This window comes from Salvelinus fontinalis, unplaced genomic scaffold, assembly GCF_029448725.1.
Source record: "Salvelinus fontinalis isolate EN_2023a unplaced genomic scaffold, ASM2944872v1 scaffold_0272, whole genome shotgun sequence".
In the NCBI taxonomy this organism is placed as follows: domain Eukaryota; kingdom Metazoa; phylum Chordata; class Actinopteri; order Salmoniformes; family Salmonidae; genus Salvelinus; species Salvelinus fontinalis.
Genome location: NW_026600481.1, coordinates 162829 through 182167, shown reverse-complemented (window position 1 = coordinate 182167; position 19339 = coordinate 162829). Strand labels below are relative to the sequence as shown.

At 46.4% G+C, this 19339-nt stretch overlaps 1 protein-coding gene and 1 long non-coding RNA gene across 2 annotated transcripts; one reads left to right on the top strand and one right to left on the bottom strand.

Annotated features, from left to right (window-relative positions):
• Positions 1-4606: 4606 nt before the first annotated feature.
• Positions 4607-6137, top strand: LOC129845296 (uncharacterized). The gene is made up of 2 exons (XR_008758034.1): positions 4607-5626; positions 5792-6137. It is a non-coding gene; the product is annotated as an uncharacterized LOC129845296 (long non-coding RNA).
• A 362-nt stretch (positions 6138-6499) lies between these two features.
• LOC129845295 (uncharacterized) lies at positions 6500-8341 on the bottom strand. Its single transcript, XM_055913178.1, has 2 exons — positions 7969-8341; positions 6500-7280 (listed from the first exon to the last, which is right to left on the bottom strand). The coding sequence occupies exons 1-2, from the start codon at positions 8086-8088 to the stop codon at positions 6672-6674; spliced, it is 729 nt and encodes a 242-aa protein (XP_055769153.1). The 5' UTR covers positions 8089-8341; the 3' UTR covers positions 6500-6671.
• Between the last annotated feature and the right edge of the window lie 10998 nt (positions 8342-19339).

Sequence of the window (19339 nt, the reverse complement as noted above, 5' to 3'; positions counted from 1 at the left end):
ATGTCAGGGACATTTACTGTTTGTACTGTCTGGCAGAGGAGGCTGGTATGAGGAGCTATAGGAGGACGAGCTCATTGTAATGGCTGGAATGGAATAATTGGAACGGTATCAAACACATCAGGCATATGGAAACCATGTTTGACTCCGTTCCATTTGACTACATTCCAGCCAATGCAATGAGGCCGTCCTCCTATAGCTCTTCCCTGCTCTGCTGTCTGGGTTCACAGTTCCACCACTGTTGCTAAATCTAAACAAGACAAAGTCCCACTCCTAATCTCTTGTGGACAGACTACATAACATAAAATTAGTTTCTGACGCAATTATGCACCATTTTAGTTGTGAGTTTCTGAAATCAAATCACATGATTTATTTGTTACATGTGCTGAATGCACCAGGTGTAGTTGTATTATAGTGAAATGCTCACTTACAAGCCCTGAACCAACAATGCAGTTTAAGAAAAGTAAGTGTTAAGTAAAAAATAGATGAATAAAAAAGTATATTAAAGAGCAGCAGTAAAATAACAATGTGGAGGCTATATACAGGGGGTACCGGTACAGAGTCAATGTAATGGCTATATACAGGGGGTACCGGTACAGAGTCAATGTGGAGGCTATATACAGGGGGTACCGGTACAGAGTCAATGTGGAGGCTATATACAGGGTGTTACGGTACAGAGTCAATGTGGAGGCTATATACATGGGGTACCGGTACAGAGTCAATGTGGAGGCTATATACAGGGGGTACCGGTACAGAGTCAATGTGGAGGCTATATACAGGGGGTACCGGTACAGAGTCAATGTGGAGGCTATATACAGGGGGTACCGGTACAGAGTCAATGTGGAGGCTATATACAGGGGTACCGGTACAGAGTCAATGTGGAGGCTGTATACAGGAGGTACCAGTACAGAGTCAATGTGGAGGCTATATACAGGGGGTACCGGTACAGAGTCAATGTGGAGGCTATATACAGGGGGTACCGGTACAGAGTCAATGTGGTGGCTATATACATGGGGTACCGGTACAGAGTCAATGTGGAGGCTATATACAGGGGGTACCGGTACAGAGTCAATGTGGAGGCTATATACAGGGGGTACCGGTACAGAGTCAATGTGGAGGCTATATACAGGGGGTACCGGTACAGAGTCAATGTGGTGGCTATATACAGGGGGTACCGGTACAGAGTCAATGTGGAGGCTATATACAGGGGGTACCGGTACAGAGTCAATGTGGAGGCTATATACAGGGGGTACCGGTACAGAGTCAATGTGGAGGCTATATACAGGGGGTACCGGTACAGAGTCAATGTGGTGGCTATATACAGGGGGTACCGGTACAGAGTCAATGTGGAGGCTATATACAGGGGGTACCGGTACAGAGTCAATGTGGAGGCTATATACAGGGGGTACCGGTACAGAGTCAATGTGGAGGCTATATACAGGGGGTACCGGTACAGAGTCAATGTGGAGGCTATATACAGGGGGTACCGGTACAGAGTCAATGTGGAGGCTATATACAGGGGGTACCGGTACAGAGTCAATGTGGAGGCTATATACAGGGGGTACCGGTACAGAGTCAATGTGGAGGCTATATACAGGGGGTACCGGTACAGAGTCAATGTGGAGGCTATATACATGGGGTACCGGTACAGAGTCAATGTGGTGGCTATATACAGGGGGTACCGGTACAGAGTCAATGTGGAGGCTACATACAGGGGGTACCGGTACAGAGTCAATGTGGAGGCTATATACAGGGGGTACCGGTACAGAGTCAATGTGGAGGCTATATACAGGGGGTACCGGTACAGAGTCAATGTGGAGGCTATATACAGGGGGTACCGGTACAGAGTCAATGTGGTGGCTATATACAGGGGGTACCGGTACAGAGTCAATGTGGAGGCTATATACAGGGGGTACCGGTACAGAGTCAATGTGGAGGCTATATACAGGGGGTACCGGTACAGAGTCAATGTGGAGGCTATATACAGGGGGCACCGGTACAGAGTCAATGTGGAGGCTATATACAGGGGGTACCGGTACAGAGTCAATGTGGAGGCTATATACAGGGGGCACCGGTACAGAGTCAATGTGGAGGCTATATACAGGGGGTACCGGTACAGAGTCAATGTGGAGGCTATATACAGGGGGCACCGGTACAGAGTCAATGTGGTGGCTATATACAGGGGGTACCGGTACAGAGTCAATGTGGAGGCTATATACAGGGGGCACCGGTACAGAGTCAATGTGGAGGCTATATACAGGGGGTACCGGTACAGAGTCAATGTGGTGGCTATATACAGGGGGTACCGGTACAGAGTCAATGTGGAGGCTATATACAGGGGGTACCGGTACAGAGTCAATGTGGAGGCTATATACAGGGGGTACCGGTACAGAGTCAATGTGGAGGCTATATACAGGGTGTTACGGTACAGAGTCAATGTGGAGGCTATATACAGGGGGTACCGGTACAGAGTCAATGTGGAGGCTATATACAGGGGGTACCGGTACAGAGTCAATGTGGAGGCCATATACAGGGGGTACCGGTACAGAGTCAATGTGGAGGCTATATACAGGGGGTACCGGTACAGAGTCAATGTGGTGGCTATATACAGGGGGTACCGGTACAGAGTCAATGTGGAGGCTATATGCAGGGGGCACCGGTACAGAGTCAATGTGGAGGCTATATACAGGGGGTACCGGTACAGAGTCAATGTGGTGGCTATATACAGGGGGTACCGGTACAGAGTCAATGTGGAGGCTATATACAGGGGGCACCGGTACAGAGTCAATGTGGAGGCTATATACAGGGGGTACCGGTACAGAGTCAATGTGGTGGCTATATACAGGGGGTACCGGTACAGAGTCAATGTGGAGGCTATATACAGGGGGTACCGGTACAGAGTCAATGTGGAGGCTATATACATGGGGTACCGGTACAGAGTCAATGTGGAGGCTATATACAGGGGGTACTGGTACAGAGTCAATGTGGAGGCTATATACATGGGGTACCGGTACAGAGTCAATGTGGAGGCTATATACAGGGGGTACCGGTACAGAGTCAATGTGGAGGCTATATACATGGGGTACCGGTACAGAGTCAATGTGGAGGCTATATACAGGGGGTACCGGTACAGAGTCAATGTGGAGGCTATATACAGGGGGTACCGGTACAGAGTCAATGTGAAGGCTATATACAGGGGGTACTGGTACAGAGTCAATTAAAGTGACTATGCATAGAAAATAAACAGAGTAGCAGCATAAAAGGGGGGGGGGGGGGGGGGCAATGCAAATAGTCTGGGTAGCCATTTGATTAGCTCAAGGCTGCCCAACCCTCTTCCCGGAGATCTACCGTCCTGTGGGTTTTCAGTCCAACCCTGATTTAACACACCTGATTCTACTAATTGGCTGCTCAACAAGACCTTAACTAGCTGAATACCCTCTGTAGTGCCTTACGGTCAGAGGCCGAGCAGTTGCCTTTCCAGGCAGTGATGCAACCAGTCAGGATGCTCTCGATGGTGCAGCTGTAAATCTTTTTGAGGATCTGAGGACTCATGCCAAATCTTTTCGGTCTCCTGAGGGGGAATAGGCTTTGTTGTGCCCTCTTCACGACTGTCTTGGTGTGTTTGGACTATGATAGCTTGTTGGTGATGTGGACAACAAGGAATTTGAAGCCCTCAACCTGCTCTACCACAGCCCCGAACGAACCCATTCCTGAACAAAACCTGAACTCAGGGGTCAATGTAACATACTGACTGTAAAAACAACCTGAACTCCAAGGTTCATGTAACATACTGACTAAAAACAACCTGAATTCAGGGATCAACATAACATACTGACTGTAAAAATAACCTAAACTCAGGGGTCAACATAACATACTGACTGTAAAAACAACCTGAACTCAGGGGTCAATATAACATACTGACTGTAAAAACAACCTGAACTCAGGGGTCAACATAACATACTGACTGTAAAAACAACCTGAACTCAGGGGTCAACATAACATACTGACTGTAAAAACAACCTGAACTCAGGGGTCAACATAACATACTGACTGTAAAAACAACCCAAATTCAGGGGTCAACATAACATACTGACTGTAAAAACAACCTAAACTCAGGGGTCAACATAACATACTGACTGTAAAAACAACCCAAACTCAGGGGTCAACATAACATACTGACTGTAAAAGAGACAATAATAGGGACTGTAACAAGTGTGCTTGCTGGATATGTAGCTATATTATGAGGTCAGTCTGGACACCAACACCCAGTGGGTTTTGTTAACCAGAGGGTATGAAACCATAGTGGTAAACACTACTTCTGTTATGAGAAACAGGAAGTTGTGTCGGGCCAGAGATCTTTCTGTGGATCCATGAACGTCGCTGGTGGCAGACTGAGACACCACAAAGATAGAGCAGATCAAGGAAAACCGGGAGGCCCACCTGGCAGCCATGATGGAACGCCTGCAGGAGAAGGTGAGAGAAGTGTCGTGGAAAATTGCAAGATTATGTTATAATGCTTGCATTGCATTATAATAGTTGTTTTATTCGACAGAATAGAATATTCTGTTAACTATTGTGTGTGTGTGTTCCACTGAGGATGGGGCCTCTATGAGATAGCACTGACAGAGGAGATTTGCGATGTCTTTGGGTGATAAAACCTAAAGAGCATTCCAGAGAACATGAGCTAATGGTTCTGTTCTATGCCGTACCAGGGAGAGACAGTTCCCTTTTGGAGTAAGGGGGCCAGACACTGGTCTTTACAATGAAAACTGTTGACACAGCAGTAACTGTCTGCTAAGTTTTATAGATATCTTTCATACAAATCTTAACCTTTGTGAACTGTTCCTAAGATCTGTGGTTCGTCAGTATAAGTTGAGAGGGGTGTATCTTGGCTATAAAAGATCTTTGTACTTTTCTGTTGGTACTTTTCAATGGTTTATTAGAGATAGCGCATCATTGAAAGTCAAAAAAGGCTATTGCAAAGCTCTTATTAAAAATTATGTAGTTTAAGTATAACGACTGGTGTGTGAAGTTTGTAACTCTGCTCATTTGGTAAAGCAGAAATATGCCAAAACAGAAGATTGCCAGTAGTAGTAGTAGTAGTACTGCAGTAGTAGTAGTAGTTCTGTAGTAGTAGTAGTAATACTGTAGTAGTAGTAGTAGTGTTAGTAGTAATACTATTGAAGTAGTAGTAGTAGTGCTGTAGTAGTAGTAGTAGTAGTAGTAGTAGTAGTAGTAGTAGTAGTAGTAGTAGTAGTAGTAGTACTATTACTAGTAGTCGTTGTAGTAGTAGTACTGTAGTAGTAGTAGTAGTAGTAGTAGTAGTAGCACAATTGGCATAGCGTCGTCCGGGTTAGGGGTTAGGGAGGGATTGGCAGGTAGGGATATCCTTGTCTCAGTATGTAAAAAATGTAATAAAATGTATGCACTCTACTGTAAGTCGCTCTGGATAAGAGCGTCTGCTAAATGACTAAAATGTAAATGTAAATGTACTGCAGTAGTAGTAGTAGTAATGGTGTAGTAGTAATGGTGTAGCAGGGTAGTAACGTAATATTAATGTAAGATGGAGCAGATCAAGGAGAACCGCCAGGCCCACCTGGCAGCCATGATGGAACGCCTGCAGGAGAAGGTGTGATCTAGAATTAGAATGATAGAACTACAATTAAAATAGAGTCTTCATTCTAAGAGACCACTAGGGGTCATCCTGACTGCATATGCTATAGCTCTACTTCCTGTCCAGTGTGGATGTTAACTTCGTCCTCTCTATCTGTGGTGTCTGTGTCCTGTGTTTCAGGAGAGACATGCAGCCGTGGTGCGCAGGAACAAAGAGCTGAGGGACGAGCTGACAGCGTGAGCCCCACCTCTCCCCAATGTCCACCAACCACGTCCCTCCACCCAGCCGCCCAACCCCTGGAAACTCCACAGCAGACACCAAGACCTGGAGGGTGGAGGACTTCACTACCACCACACTGCACCACCCACCCGACCCCTCCACACACACACACACACACACACACACACACACACACAATCAGTATTAACAGTATTTTTAATTGGATAAGTACCATCTCATTATTTTCTGTGCTAAAGTCAAGGAAACATGTAAACTGCCAAATAAAAGAACCAATGACCTAAACATATTGAGCAGTTGATGTTTTAGGAATGACTGTCCTGCTGTCGATAAGAGACGTTAAGTTGGCTACTGTAAGTGATGTCAGTAGAACAGGGTTTCCCAAACTCGGCGCTGGGGACTCTGAGGGGTGCACCTTTTGATTCTTGCCCTAGCACTACACAGCTGATTCAAATAATCAACCAATCATCCAGCTTTGATGATTTGAATCAGCTGCGTAGTGCTAGGGGAAAAACTGAATGTTCCCTTGGGGGCCCCAGGACCCAGTTTGAGAAACCCTGAAGTAGACTATCACCCATTATATTTCCTTTTCTTTTTAAATGCTCCCGGTTGTAGCTGATTATTGGGACAAACAAAACAATGTAAAACACATTTGTCTTAATCTGGATTTATTGTGTTGAATGTAGAGCAACACGAGCAGAGTGGAGTTTGGTCCCACATCAAGGCATCAGACACTGTTTACAGGCTTGCTGGGTTAGGTACTGTAACCCTGGGTTACTGCTGCCTACATGCTCCCTCCTATCAGGGAGGAGGCAACTACTCATTAACCGAACATTTCAGAAAATGGCTGATAAACAGAATTCTTTACTTGTTCAAATGCATTTCTGAGCATTCTTGGAATCTCTGAAATAAGTTCAACTGCATTCTCAACTTCCTTCGCAATTTGATCTTCTATGAGTGGAGTTGTGTCGAGACAGAGATCTTTCTGTGGATCCATGAACGTCGCTGGTGGCAGACTGAGACAATCCACCTGTTTCTTATAGAAGTCCAGTTCAGTAGCGGTGAGCTCCCTTCTCCTACTGTAGAGCGTTAGAGAGGTGTAGGACTTCTCATCCTCATCCCATCTCTCCAGGGTCAGGAGGCAGTCTGAGCACGTTGTCAGGAGGCTCTCAGTAACAGGGATGGGGTTCACTGAGCTCCATGTGCTATTGTCATGCAGAGTAAAGTTAGAGTCGATCCTGGAGCATCCGAATCCAAAAGCATTTTGATGTGGAATACCGAAGCCATAGAACTGGGCGATGTCAAGAATGTTGTTCTGGGTACCGACCGGCACAGAGACCTCTATCCAGGCACTGTGTAATAAGGTATACAGTATTTGTTCCCAGAATGGACGGTCTGAACTCTCAGCAATATACACCCACTTCCCCAGAGTCTGCAAGATGGAAAGGCAGATAGACAATAACTGGGTTAGCTGACACAAACAACCCTGTCTCCCTAACCATGGGTGGACAGACAGACAGACAGACGGACGGACGGACGGACGGACGGACGGACTGACTGACTGACTGACTGACTGACAGACTGACTGACAGACAGACGGACAGACAGACGGACAGACGGACAGACGGACAGACGGACAGACGGACGGACGGACGGACAGACGGACAGACGGACAGACGGACAGACGGACAGGCGGACAGACAGGCGGACAGACATACGGACAGGTGGACAGACATACAGACAGACGGACAGACGGACAGACGGACAGACGGACAGACGGACAGACGGACAGACGGACAGGCGGACAGGCGGACAGGCGGACAGACAGGCGGACAGGTGGACAGACATACAGACAGACGGACAGACGGACAGACGGACAGACAGACAGGCGGACAGGCGGACAGACATACAGACAGACGGACAGGCGGACAGACAGGCGGACAGACATACGGACAGGTGGACGGACGGACAGACAGACAGACAGACAGACAGACAGACAGACAGACAGACAGACAGACAGACAGACAGACAGACAGGTGGACGGACGGACGGACAGACAGGCGGACAGACATACAGACAGGTGGATGGACAGACAGACAGTACAGTTCAGTAGATAGTACCTGAGTGACACTGCTCAGCTCCAGTGGTCTCAGGAGATCCTCACAGGTTAAAGGGGCCGCCTGGGAGCCACTCACTGAGAGAAGGCCCAGGACAACAGTGACACACACAGCCAGCAACATATCTCAATATGTCTCACTCACTATAATGTGTCTCTGTACAGTAAGTCTGTCTCACTCACTATAATGAATCTCCCTGTGTCTCTGTACTGTAAGTCTGTCTCACTCACTATAATGAATCTCCCTGTGTCTCTGTACAGTAAGTCTGTCTCACTCACTATAATGAATCTCCCTGTGTCTCTGTACAGTAAGTCTGTCTCACTCTGCCTGTTGATGTTTCAGTGATGCCAAGGATAGTTCCCGTCTTTTATATGATCTAATGTTTACTCTCCTCTACCTTTCATGGTAAAACAGATCAGCCAGTCCAATGAGGTCGTCCTCCTATAGCTCCTCCCACTGTCCTGCTCTGCTGTCTGGGTTCACAGTTCCACCACTGTTGCTTCATCTAAAACGACTCCTAATCTTGTGTGGACAGACTACATAATTTAAAATGAGTATCTGGAGCAAATAAGGAACATTTTAGTTCTGAGTTTCTGAAATTAACCTATTCTTAAACAAAACTTGAACTCAAGGGTCAACACAACATACTGACTGTAAAAACATCCTGAACTCAGGGATCAACACAACATACTGACTGTAAAAACAACCTGAACTCTGGGGTCAATGTAACATACTGACTGTAAAAACAACCTGAACTCTGGGGTCAACATAACATACTGACTGTAAAAACAACCTGAACTCTGGGGTCAACATAACATACTGACTGTAAAAACAACCTGAACTCTGGGGTCAACATAACATACTGACTGTAAAAACATCCTGAACTCAGGGGTCAACATAACATACTGAATGTAAAAACAACCTGAACTCAGGGGTCAACGTAACATACTGACTGTAAAAACATCCTGAACTCAGGGGTCAACATAACATACTGAATGTAAAAACAACCTGAACTCTGGGGTCAACATAACATACTGACTGTAAAAACAACCTGAACTCAGTGGTCAACATAACATACTGACTGTATAAACAACCTGAACTCAGGGGTCAACATAACATACTGACTGTAAAAACAACCTGAACTCTGGGGTCAACATAACATACTGACTGTAAAAACAACCTGAACTCTGGGGTCAACATAACATACTGACTGTAAAAACATCCTGAACTCAGGGGTCAACATAACATACTGAATGTAAAAACAACCTGAACTCAGGGGTCAACGTAACATACTGACTGTAAAAACATCCTGAACTCAGGGGTCAACATAACATACTGAATGTAAAAACAACCTGAACTCTGGGGTCAACATAACATACTGACTGTAAAAACAACCTGAACTCAGTGGTCAACATAACATACTGACTGTATAAACAACCTGAACTCAGGGGTCAACATAACATACTGACTGTAAAAACATCCTGAACTCAGGGGTCAACATAACATACTGACTGTATAAACAACCTGAACTCAGGGGTCAACATAACATACTGACTGTATAAACAACCTGAACTCAGGGGTCAACATAACATACTGACTAAAAACAACCTGAACTCAGGGGTCAACGTAACATACTGACTGTAAAAACAACCTAAACTCAGGGGTCAACATAACATACTGACTGTAAAAACAACCTGAACTCTGGGGTCAATGTAACATACTGACTGTAAAAACATCCTGAACTCTGGGGTCAATGTAACATACTGACTGTAAAAACAACCTGAACTCAGGGGTCAACATAACATACTGACTGTAAAAACAACCTGAACTCAGGGGTCAACATAACATACTGACTGTAAAAACAACCTGAACTCAGGGGTCAACATAACATACTGACTGTAAAAACATCCTGAACTCAGGGGTCAACATAACATACTGACTGTAAAAACAACCTGAACTCAGGGGTCAACATAACATACTGACTAAAAACAACCTGAACTCAGGGGTCAACGTAACATACTGACTGTAAAAACAACCTAAACTCAGGGGTCAACATAACATACTGACTGTAAAAACAACCTGAACTCTGGGGTCAATGTAACATACTGACTGTAAAAACATCCTGAACTCTGGGGTCAATGTAACATACTGACTGTAAAAACAACCTGAACTCAGGGGTCAACATAACATACTGACTGTAAAAACAACCTGAACTCAGGGGTCAACATAACAAACTGACTGTAAAAACAACCTGAACTCTGGGGTCAACATAACATACTGACTGTAAAAACAACTTGAATTCAGGGGTCAATATAACATACTGACTTTAAAAACAACCTGAACTCAGGAGTCGATGTAACATACTGACTGTAAAAACAACCTGAACTCAGGGGTCAACACAACATACTGACTGTAAAAACAACTTGAATTCAGGGGTCAATATAACATACTGACTGTAAAAACAACCTGAACTCAGGGGTCAACATAACATACTGACTGTGAAAGAGATAATAATTGGGACTGTAACAAGTGTATTTGCTGGGTATGTGGCTAGATTATGAGGTCAGTCTGGACACCAACACCCAGTGGGTTTTGTTGACAAGAGGTTATGAAACCAGGCGCCTCCTGAGTGGCACAGTGATCTAAGGCACTGCATCGCAGTGCTTGCTGTGCCACTAGAGATCCTTGTTCGAGTCCAGGCTCTGTCGCAGCCTGTGGCGAACAGTTGGCCCAGCGACGTCCGTGTTAGAGGAGGGTTTGGCCGGCAGGGATGTTTTTGTCCCATCGTGCTCTAGTGCAGTGCATGCTGACACTATCGCCAGGTGTATTGTGTTTCCTCCAACACATTGGTGCGTCTGGCTTCCGGGTTAAGTGGGCATTGTGTCAAGAAGCAGTGCGGCTTGGTTGGGTTGTGTTTTGGAGGACACACGGCTCTCGACCTTCGCCTCTCCCGAGTCCGTACGGGAGTTGCAGTGATGGGACAAGACTGTAACTATCAATTGGATACTACGAAAAAGGGGAAGAAATATATATATATTTTTTAAAGAGTATGAAACCGCAGTGGTAAACACTACTTCTGTTACGAGAAAAATTAAGTTGGGTCGGGACAAAGATCTTTCTGTGGCTCCATGAACGTCGCTGGTGGCAGATTGAGACAATCCATCTGTTTCTTATAGAAGTCCAGTTCAGTAGCGGTGAGCTCCCTTCTCCTACTGTAGAGCGTTAGAGAGGAGTAGGACTTCTCATCCTCATCCCATCTCTCCAGGGTCAGGAGGCAGTCTGAGCACGTTGTTAGGAGAACCTCAGTAACAGGGATGGGGGTCACTGAGGTCCATGTGTTATTGTCATGCAGAGTAAAGTTAGAGTTGATCCTGGAGCATCAGAATCCTCTGATCCAGAATACTGAAGCCATAGAAGTCTACGTCCCTTATCCAGGCACTGTGTAACAATGTATTCAGTATTAGCTACCAGGAAGGACGGCCTGAACTTTCAACAATAGACACCCACTTCCCCAGAGTCTGCAAGATGGAAAGGCAGATAGACAATAACTGGGTTAGCTGACACAAACAACCCTGTCTCCCTAACCTTGGGTGGAGAGACAGACAGACGGACTGACACAGACAGACAGACAGACAGACAGACAGACAGACAGACAGACAGACAGACAGACCAGGACAGACCAGGACAGACCAGGACAGACCAGGACAGACCAGGACAGACCAGGACAGACAGACAGACAGACAGACAGACAGACAGACATGTGGACATACTGATAGCTATGATGTTTACTCTCCTGTTTCAGGAACATTTCCTGTTTGCTCCATCAAGGTTTCCAGTTCTACAACGGTTGCTAAATCTAATCAACCCAAAGTCCCATTCCTGATCTCTTGTGGACAGACTATGTTACATAAATCGAGTATCTGACCCAATTTTTGTTCTGGGTTTTCCAAGATGAACCCATTCCTAAATGGCAAACACAGAGTGCTATTGTTTCCAGCAGGGGGCAGTAAAACCTTTTGACAAGCTTATACTGAACTTTATTGTATTGACAATACCGTATTGCATTGAATGAAAGGGGCTTTTCAGATTCCCTATAGTGCCATTATTGAAGTCTTAAGTCTTGTATGTGAGTGTCTTGATCTGGTGCAGCACTTGTAATTTCAAGTCTAACATCCCAGCATTCTAAAGTCTAACATCCCAGTATTCTAAAGTCTAACATCCCAGTATTCTAAAGTCTAACATCCCAGTATTCTAAAGTCTAACATTCCAGCATTCTAAAGTCTAACATCCCAGTATTCCAAAGTCTAACATCCCAGCATTCTATAGTCTAACATCCCAGTATTCTAGTCTAACATCCCAGCATTCTAAAGTCTAACATCCCAGCATTCTATAGTCTAACATCCCAGTATTCTAGTCTAACATCCCAGTATTCTATAGTCTAACATCCCAGTATTCTATAGTCTAACATCCCAGCATTCTATAGTCTAACATCCCAGTATTCTAGTCTAACATCCCAGTATTCTATAGTCTAACATCCCAGTATTCTAGTCTAACATCCCAGCATTCTAAAGTCTAACATCCCAGTATTCTAAAGTCTAACATCCCAGTATTCTAAAGTCTAACATCCCAGTATTCTAGTCTAACATCCCAGTATTCTAAAGTCTAACATCCCAGTATTCTAGTCTAACATCCCAGCATTCTAAAGTCTAACATCCCAGCATTCTAAAGTCTAACATCCCAGTATTCTAAAGTCTAACATCCCAGTATTCTAAAGTCTAACATCCCAGTATTCTAAAGTCTAACATTCCAGCATTCTAAAGTCTAACATCCCAGTATTCTAAAGTCTAACATCCCAGTATTCTAAAGTCTAACATTCCAGCATTCTAAAGTCTAACATCCCAGTATTCTAAAGTCTAACATTCCAGCATTCTAAAGTCTAACATCCCAGTATTCTAAAGTCTAACATCCCAGCATTCTATAGTCTAACATCCCAGTATTCTAGTCTAACATCCCAGCATTCCAAAGTCTAACATCCCAGCATTCTATAGTCTAACATCCCAGTATTCTAGTCTAACATCCCAGTATTCTAGTCTAACATCCCAGCATTCTAAAGTCTAACATCCCAGTATTCTAAAGTCTAACATCCCAGTATTCTAAAGTCTAACATCCCAGCATTCTATAGTCTAACATCCCAGCATTCTATAGTCTAACATCCCAGTATTCTAGTCTAACATCCCAGTATTCTATAGTCTAACATCCCAGCATTCTATAGTCTAACATCCCAGTATTCTAGTCTAACATCCCAGTATTCTATAGCATGCTGTTTACCACCCTAATAAAAGGATAAGTTGTTGTCTTCTCACCCAGGGTGGAGTCAGGTGTCATCTAGCAGGCTGTAGAGCCCCGAGATACCCTGTAATGAACATGAACTCTCCCTGGCAGTCACAGCGGAGGCCTTTCTCCCAGCGTTTCATCAACACTCCAGTCCCCTATTGATGGGGCCAACAGTGGCTTTATATACTGTACAAACAGCAGCTAGGAGCCGCAGCACACTGACTCATTCTTCTTTATGTGAGAACGTAGGGGGAGCCCCTGTCTGCTCCTTTGTGTTGGTGTCTGTCAACAGTGTAGTTGTGTAGTTGGAGGTTGAGGCCATTGTGGAGGCCAGTGCCTCTTATTGACTCAGGGCCTCGCCAGGCTTGTTCCCAGGGCCCAACCTGAGGGCTCATGAATAACGGAGACAGGATCCTCGGGGGCAGAGGGAGGTTGACACACTATTCACTATTTAGTGCACTACTTTTGACCAGGGCCCATAGGGAAAAGGGTGCCATTCGGGACACAACATTTGACGAAGTGGGGTTATTTCAAATCTGAAGTTTTAACTTTTTAAGCAAATGAGTAATGGTAATCACTACCAGTGTGTCTACTGAAACCTGGAGTCAGATAGCTGCAGTTTGTGTGTATGCAATGTACACTGCTCAAAAAAATAAAGGCAACACTTAAACAACACAATGTAACTCCAAGTCAATCACACTTCTGTGAAATCAAACTGTCCACTTAGGAAGCAACACTGATTGACAATAAATTTCACATGCTGTTGTGCAAATGGAATAGACAAAAGGTGGAAATTATAGGCAATTAGCAAGACACCCCCAAAAAAGGAGTGATTCTGCAGGTGGTGACCACAGACCACTTCTCAGTTCCTATGCTTCCTGGCTGATGTTTTGGTCACTTTTGAATGCTGGCGGTGCTCTCACTCTAGTGGTAGCATGAGACGGAGTCTACAACCCACACAAGTGGCTCAGGTAGTGCAGTTTATCCAGGATGGCACATCAATGCGAGCTGTGGCAAAAAGGTTTGCTGTGTCTGTGAGCGTAGTGTCCAGAGCATGGAGGCGCTACCAGGAGACAGGCCAGTACATCAGGAGACGTGGATGAGGCCGTAGGAGGGCAAAAACCCAGCAGCAGGACCGCTACCTCCGCCTTTGTGCAAGGAGGTGCACTGCCAGAGCCCTGCAAAATGACCTCCAGCAGACCACAAATGTGCATGTAATCCTTCCCCTGTCCCTGCTCTGTGTATAGATGTGTAATCCTTCCCCTGTCCCTGCTCTGTGTATAGAGGAGTAATCCTTCCCCTGTCCCTGCTCTGTGTATAGAGGAGTAATCCTTCACCTGTCCCTGCTCTGTGTATAGAGGAGTAATCCACATGTCCCTGCTCTGTGTATAGATGAGTAATCCTTCCCCTGTCCCTGCTCTGTGTATAGAGGAGTAATCCTTCCCCTGTCCCTGCTCTGTGTCTAGAGGAGTAATCCACATGTCCCTGCTCTGTGTCTAGAGGAGTAATCCACCTGTCCCTGCTCTGTGTATAGAGGAGTAATCCATCCCCTGTCCCTGCTCTGTGTATAGAGGAGTAATCCAACTGTCCCTGCTCTGTGTATAGAGGAGTAATCCACCTGTCCCTGCTCTGTGTATAGAGGAGTAATCCACCTGTCCCTGCTCTGTGTATAGAGGAGTAATCCTTCCCCTGTCCCTGCTCTGTGTCTAGAGGAGTAATCCACCTGTCCCTGCTCTGTGTATAGAGGAGTAATCCTTCCCCTGTCCCTGCTCTGTGTATAGTGGAGTAATCCTCCCCCTGTCCCTGCTCTGTGTATAGAGGAGTAATCCACCTGTCCCTGCTCTGTGTATAGAGGAGTAATCCACCTGTCCCTGCTCTGTGTATAGAGGAGTAATCCTTCCCCTGTCCCTGCTCTGTGTATAGAGGAGTAATCCACCTGTCCCTGCTCTGTGTATAGAGGAGTAATCCTTCCCCTGTCCCTGCTCTGTGTATAGAGGAGTAATCCTTCCCCTGTCCCTGCTCTGTGTATAGAGGAGTAATACTTCCCCTGTCCCTGCTCTGTGTAAAGAGGAGTAATCCACCTGTCCCTGCTCTGTGTATAGAGGAGTAATCCACCTGTCCCTGCTCTGTGTATAGAGGAGTAATCCAACTGTCCCTGCTCTGTGTATAGAGGAGTAATCCACCTGTCCCTGCTCTGTGTCTAGAGGAGTAATCCACCTGTCCCTTCTCTGTGTATAGAGGAGTAATCCACCTGTCCCTGCTCTGTGTATAGAGGAGTAATCCAACTGTCCCTGCTCTGTGTATAGAGGAGTAATCCAACTGTCCCTGCTCTGTGTATAGAGGAGTAATCCTTCACCTGTCCCTGCTCTGTGTATAGAGGAGTAATCCTTCCCCTGTCCCTGCTCTGTGTATAGAGGAGTAATCCTTCCCCTGTCCCTGCTCTGTGTATAGAGGAGTAATCCTCCCCCTGTCCCTGCTCTGTGTCTAGAGGAGTAATCCTTCACCTGTCCCTGCTCTGTGTATAGAGGAGTAATCCTTCACCTGTCCCTGCTCTGTGTATAGAGGAGTAATCCACCTGTCCCTGCTCTGTGTATAGAGGAGTAATCCACCTGTCCCTGCTCTGTGTATAGAGGAGTAATTCACCTGTCCCGGCTCTGTGTATAGAGGAGTAATCCACCTGTCCCTGCTCTGTGTATAGAGGAGTAATCCAACTGTCCCTTCTCTGTGTATAGAGGAGTAATCCACCTGTCCCTTCTCTGTGTATAGAGGAGTAATCCTTCCCCTGTCCCTGCTCTGTGTATAGAGGAGTAATCCAACTGTCCCTGCTCTGTGTATAGAGGAGTAATCCACATGTCCCTGCTCTGTGTATAGAGGAGTAATCCACCTGTCCCTGCTCTGTGTATAGAGGAGTAATCCTCCCCCTGTCCCTGCTCTGTGTATAGAGGAGTAATCCTCCCCCTGTCCCTGCTCTGTGTATAGAGGAGTAATCCTCCCCCTGTCCCTGCTCTGTGTATAGAGGAGTAATCCTTCCCCTGTCCCTGCTCTGTGTCTAGAGGAGTAATCCACCTGTCCCTTCTCTGTGTATAGAGGAGTAATCCACCTGTCCCTGCTCTGTGTATAGAGGAGTAATCATTCCCCTGTCCCTGCTCTGTGTATAGAGGAGTAATCCACATGTCCCTGCTCTGAGTATAGAGGAGTAATCCTTCCCCTGTCCCTGCTCTGTGTATAGAGGAGTAATCCTTCCCCTGTCCCTGCTCTGTGTATAAAGGAGTAATCCTTCCCCTGTCCCTGCTCTGTGTATAGAGGAGTAATCCCCCTGTCCCTGCTCTGTGTATAGAGGAGTAATCCTTCCCCTGTCCCTGCTCTGTGTATAGAGGAGTAATTCACCTGTCCCTGCTCTGTGTATAGAGGAGTAATCCTTCCCCTGTCCCTGCTCTGTGTCTAGAGGAGTAATCCACCTGTCCCTGCTCTGTGTATAGAGGAGTAATCCTTCCCCTGTCCCTGCTCTGTGTATAGAGGAGTAATCCAACTGTCCCTGCTCTGTGTATAGAGGAGTAATCCACCTGTCCCTGCTCTGTGTATAGAGGAGTAATCCTGCCCCTGTCCCTGCTCTGTGTCTAGAGGAGTAATCCACCTGTCCCTGCTCTGTGTATAGAGGAGTAATCCTTCCCCTGTCCCTGCTCTGTGTATAGAGGAGTAATCCTCCCCCTGTCCCTGCTCTGTGTCTAGAGGAGTAATCCACCTGTCCCTGCTCTGTGTATAGAGGAGTAATCCACCTGTCCCTGCTCTGTGTATAGAGGAGTAATCCTTCCCCTGTCCCTGCTCTGTGTATAGAGGAGTAATCCACCTGTCCCTCTTCTGTGTATAGAGGAGTAATCCTTCTCCTGTCCCTGCTCTGTGTATAGAGGAGTAATCCTTCCCCTGTCCCTGCTCTGTGTATAGAGGAGTAATCCACCTGTCCCTGCTCTGTGTATAGAGGAGTAATCCACCTGTCCCTGCTCTGTGTATAGAGGAGTAATCCACCTGTCCCTGCTCTGTGTATAGAGGAGTAATCCAACTGTCCCTGCTCTGTGTATAGAGGAGTAATCCAACTGTCCCTGCTCTGTGTATAGAGGAGTAATCCTTCACCTGTCCCTGCTCTGTGTATAGAGGAGTAATCCTTCCCCTGTCCCTGCTCTGTGTATAGAGGAGTAATCCTTCACCTGTCCCTGCTCTGTGTATAGAGGAGTAATCCTTCCCCTGTCCCTGCTCTGTGTATAGAGGAGTAATCCTTGCCCTGTCCCTGCTCTGTGTTTAGAGGAGTAATCCTTCACCTGTCCCTGCTCTGTGTATAGAGGAGTAATTCACCTGTCCCTGCTCTGTGTATAGAGGAGGTTTCCACCTGTCCCTGCTCTCTGTATAGAGGAGTAATCCAACTGTCCCTTCTCTGTGTATAGAGGAGTAATCCTTCCGCTGTCCCTGCTTTGTGTATAGAGGAGTAATCCAACTGTCCCTGCTCTGTGTATAGAGGAGTAATCAACATGTCACTGCTCTGTATATAGAGGAGTAATCCACCTGTCCCTGCTCTGTGTATAGAGGAGTAATCCTCCCCCTGTCCCTGCTCTGTGTATAGAGGAGTAATCCTCCCCCTGTCCCTGCTCTGTGTATAGAGGAGTAATCCTCCCCCTGTCCCTGCTCTGTGTGTAGAGGAGTAATCCTTCCCCTGTCCCTGCTCTGTGTCTAGAGGAGTAATCCAACTGTCCCTGCTCTGTGTATAGAGCTGTAATCCAACTGTCCCTGCTCTGTGTATAGAGGAGTAATCCTTCCCCTGTCCCTGCTCTGTGTATAGAGGAGTAATCCTTCCCCTGTCCCTGCTCTGTGTATAGAGGAGTAATCCTTACCTGTCCCTGCTCTGTGTATAGAGGAGTAATCATTCTCCTGTCCCTGCTCTGTGTATAGAGGAGTAATCCTTACCCTGTCCCTGCTCTGTGTATAGAGGAGTAATCCACCTGTCCCTGCTCTGTGTATAGAGGAGTAATCCTTCCCCTGTCCCTGCTCTGTGTATAGAGGAGTAATCCTTCCCCTGTCCCTGCTCTGTGTATAGAGGAGTAATCCTTCCCCTGTCCCTGCTCTGTGTATAGAGGAGTAATCCACCTGTCCCTGCTCTGAGTATAGAGGAGTAATCCACCTGTCCCTGCTCTGTGTATAGAGGAGGAATCCTCCCCCTGTCCCTGCTCTCTGTATAGAGGAGTAATCCACCTGTCCCTGCTCTGTGTATAGAGGAGTAATCCACCTGTCCCTGCTCTGTGTATAGAGGAGTAATCCTTCCCCTGTCCCTGCTCTGTGTATAGAGGAGTAATCCACCTGTCCCTGCTCTGTGTATAGAGGAGTAATCCTTCCCCTGTCCCTGCTCTGTGTATAGAGGAGTAATCCTTCCCCTGTCCCTGCTCTGTGTATAGAGGAGTAATCCTTCCCCTGTCCCTGCTCTGTGTATAGAGGAGTAATCCACCTGTCCCTGCTCTGTGTATAGAGGAGTAATCCACCTGTCCCTGCTCTGTGTATAGAGGAGTAATCCACCTGTCCCTGCTCTGTGTATATAGGAGTAATCCACCTGTCCCTGCTCTGTTCCAAGAGGAGTAATCCACCTGTCCCTTCTCTGTGTATAGAGGAGTAATCCACCCGTCCCTGCTCTGTGTAAAGAGGAGTAATCCAACTGTCCCTGCTCTGTGTAAAGAGGAGTAATCCAACTGTCCCTGCTCTGTGTATAGAGGAGTAATCCTTCACCTGTCCCTGCTCTGTGTATAGAGGAGTAATCCTTCCCCTGTCCCTGCTCTGTGTATAGAGGAGTAATCCTTCACCTGTCCCTGCTCTGTGTATAGAGGAGTAATCCTTCCCCTGTCCCTTCTCTGTGTATAGAGGAGTAATCCTTCACCTGTCCCTGCTCTGTGTATAGAGGAGTAATCCTTCACCTGTCCCTGCTCTGTGTATAGAGGAGTAATCCACCTGTCCCTGCTCTGTGTATAGAGGAGTAATCCACCTGTCCCTGCTCTGTGTATAGAGG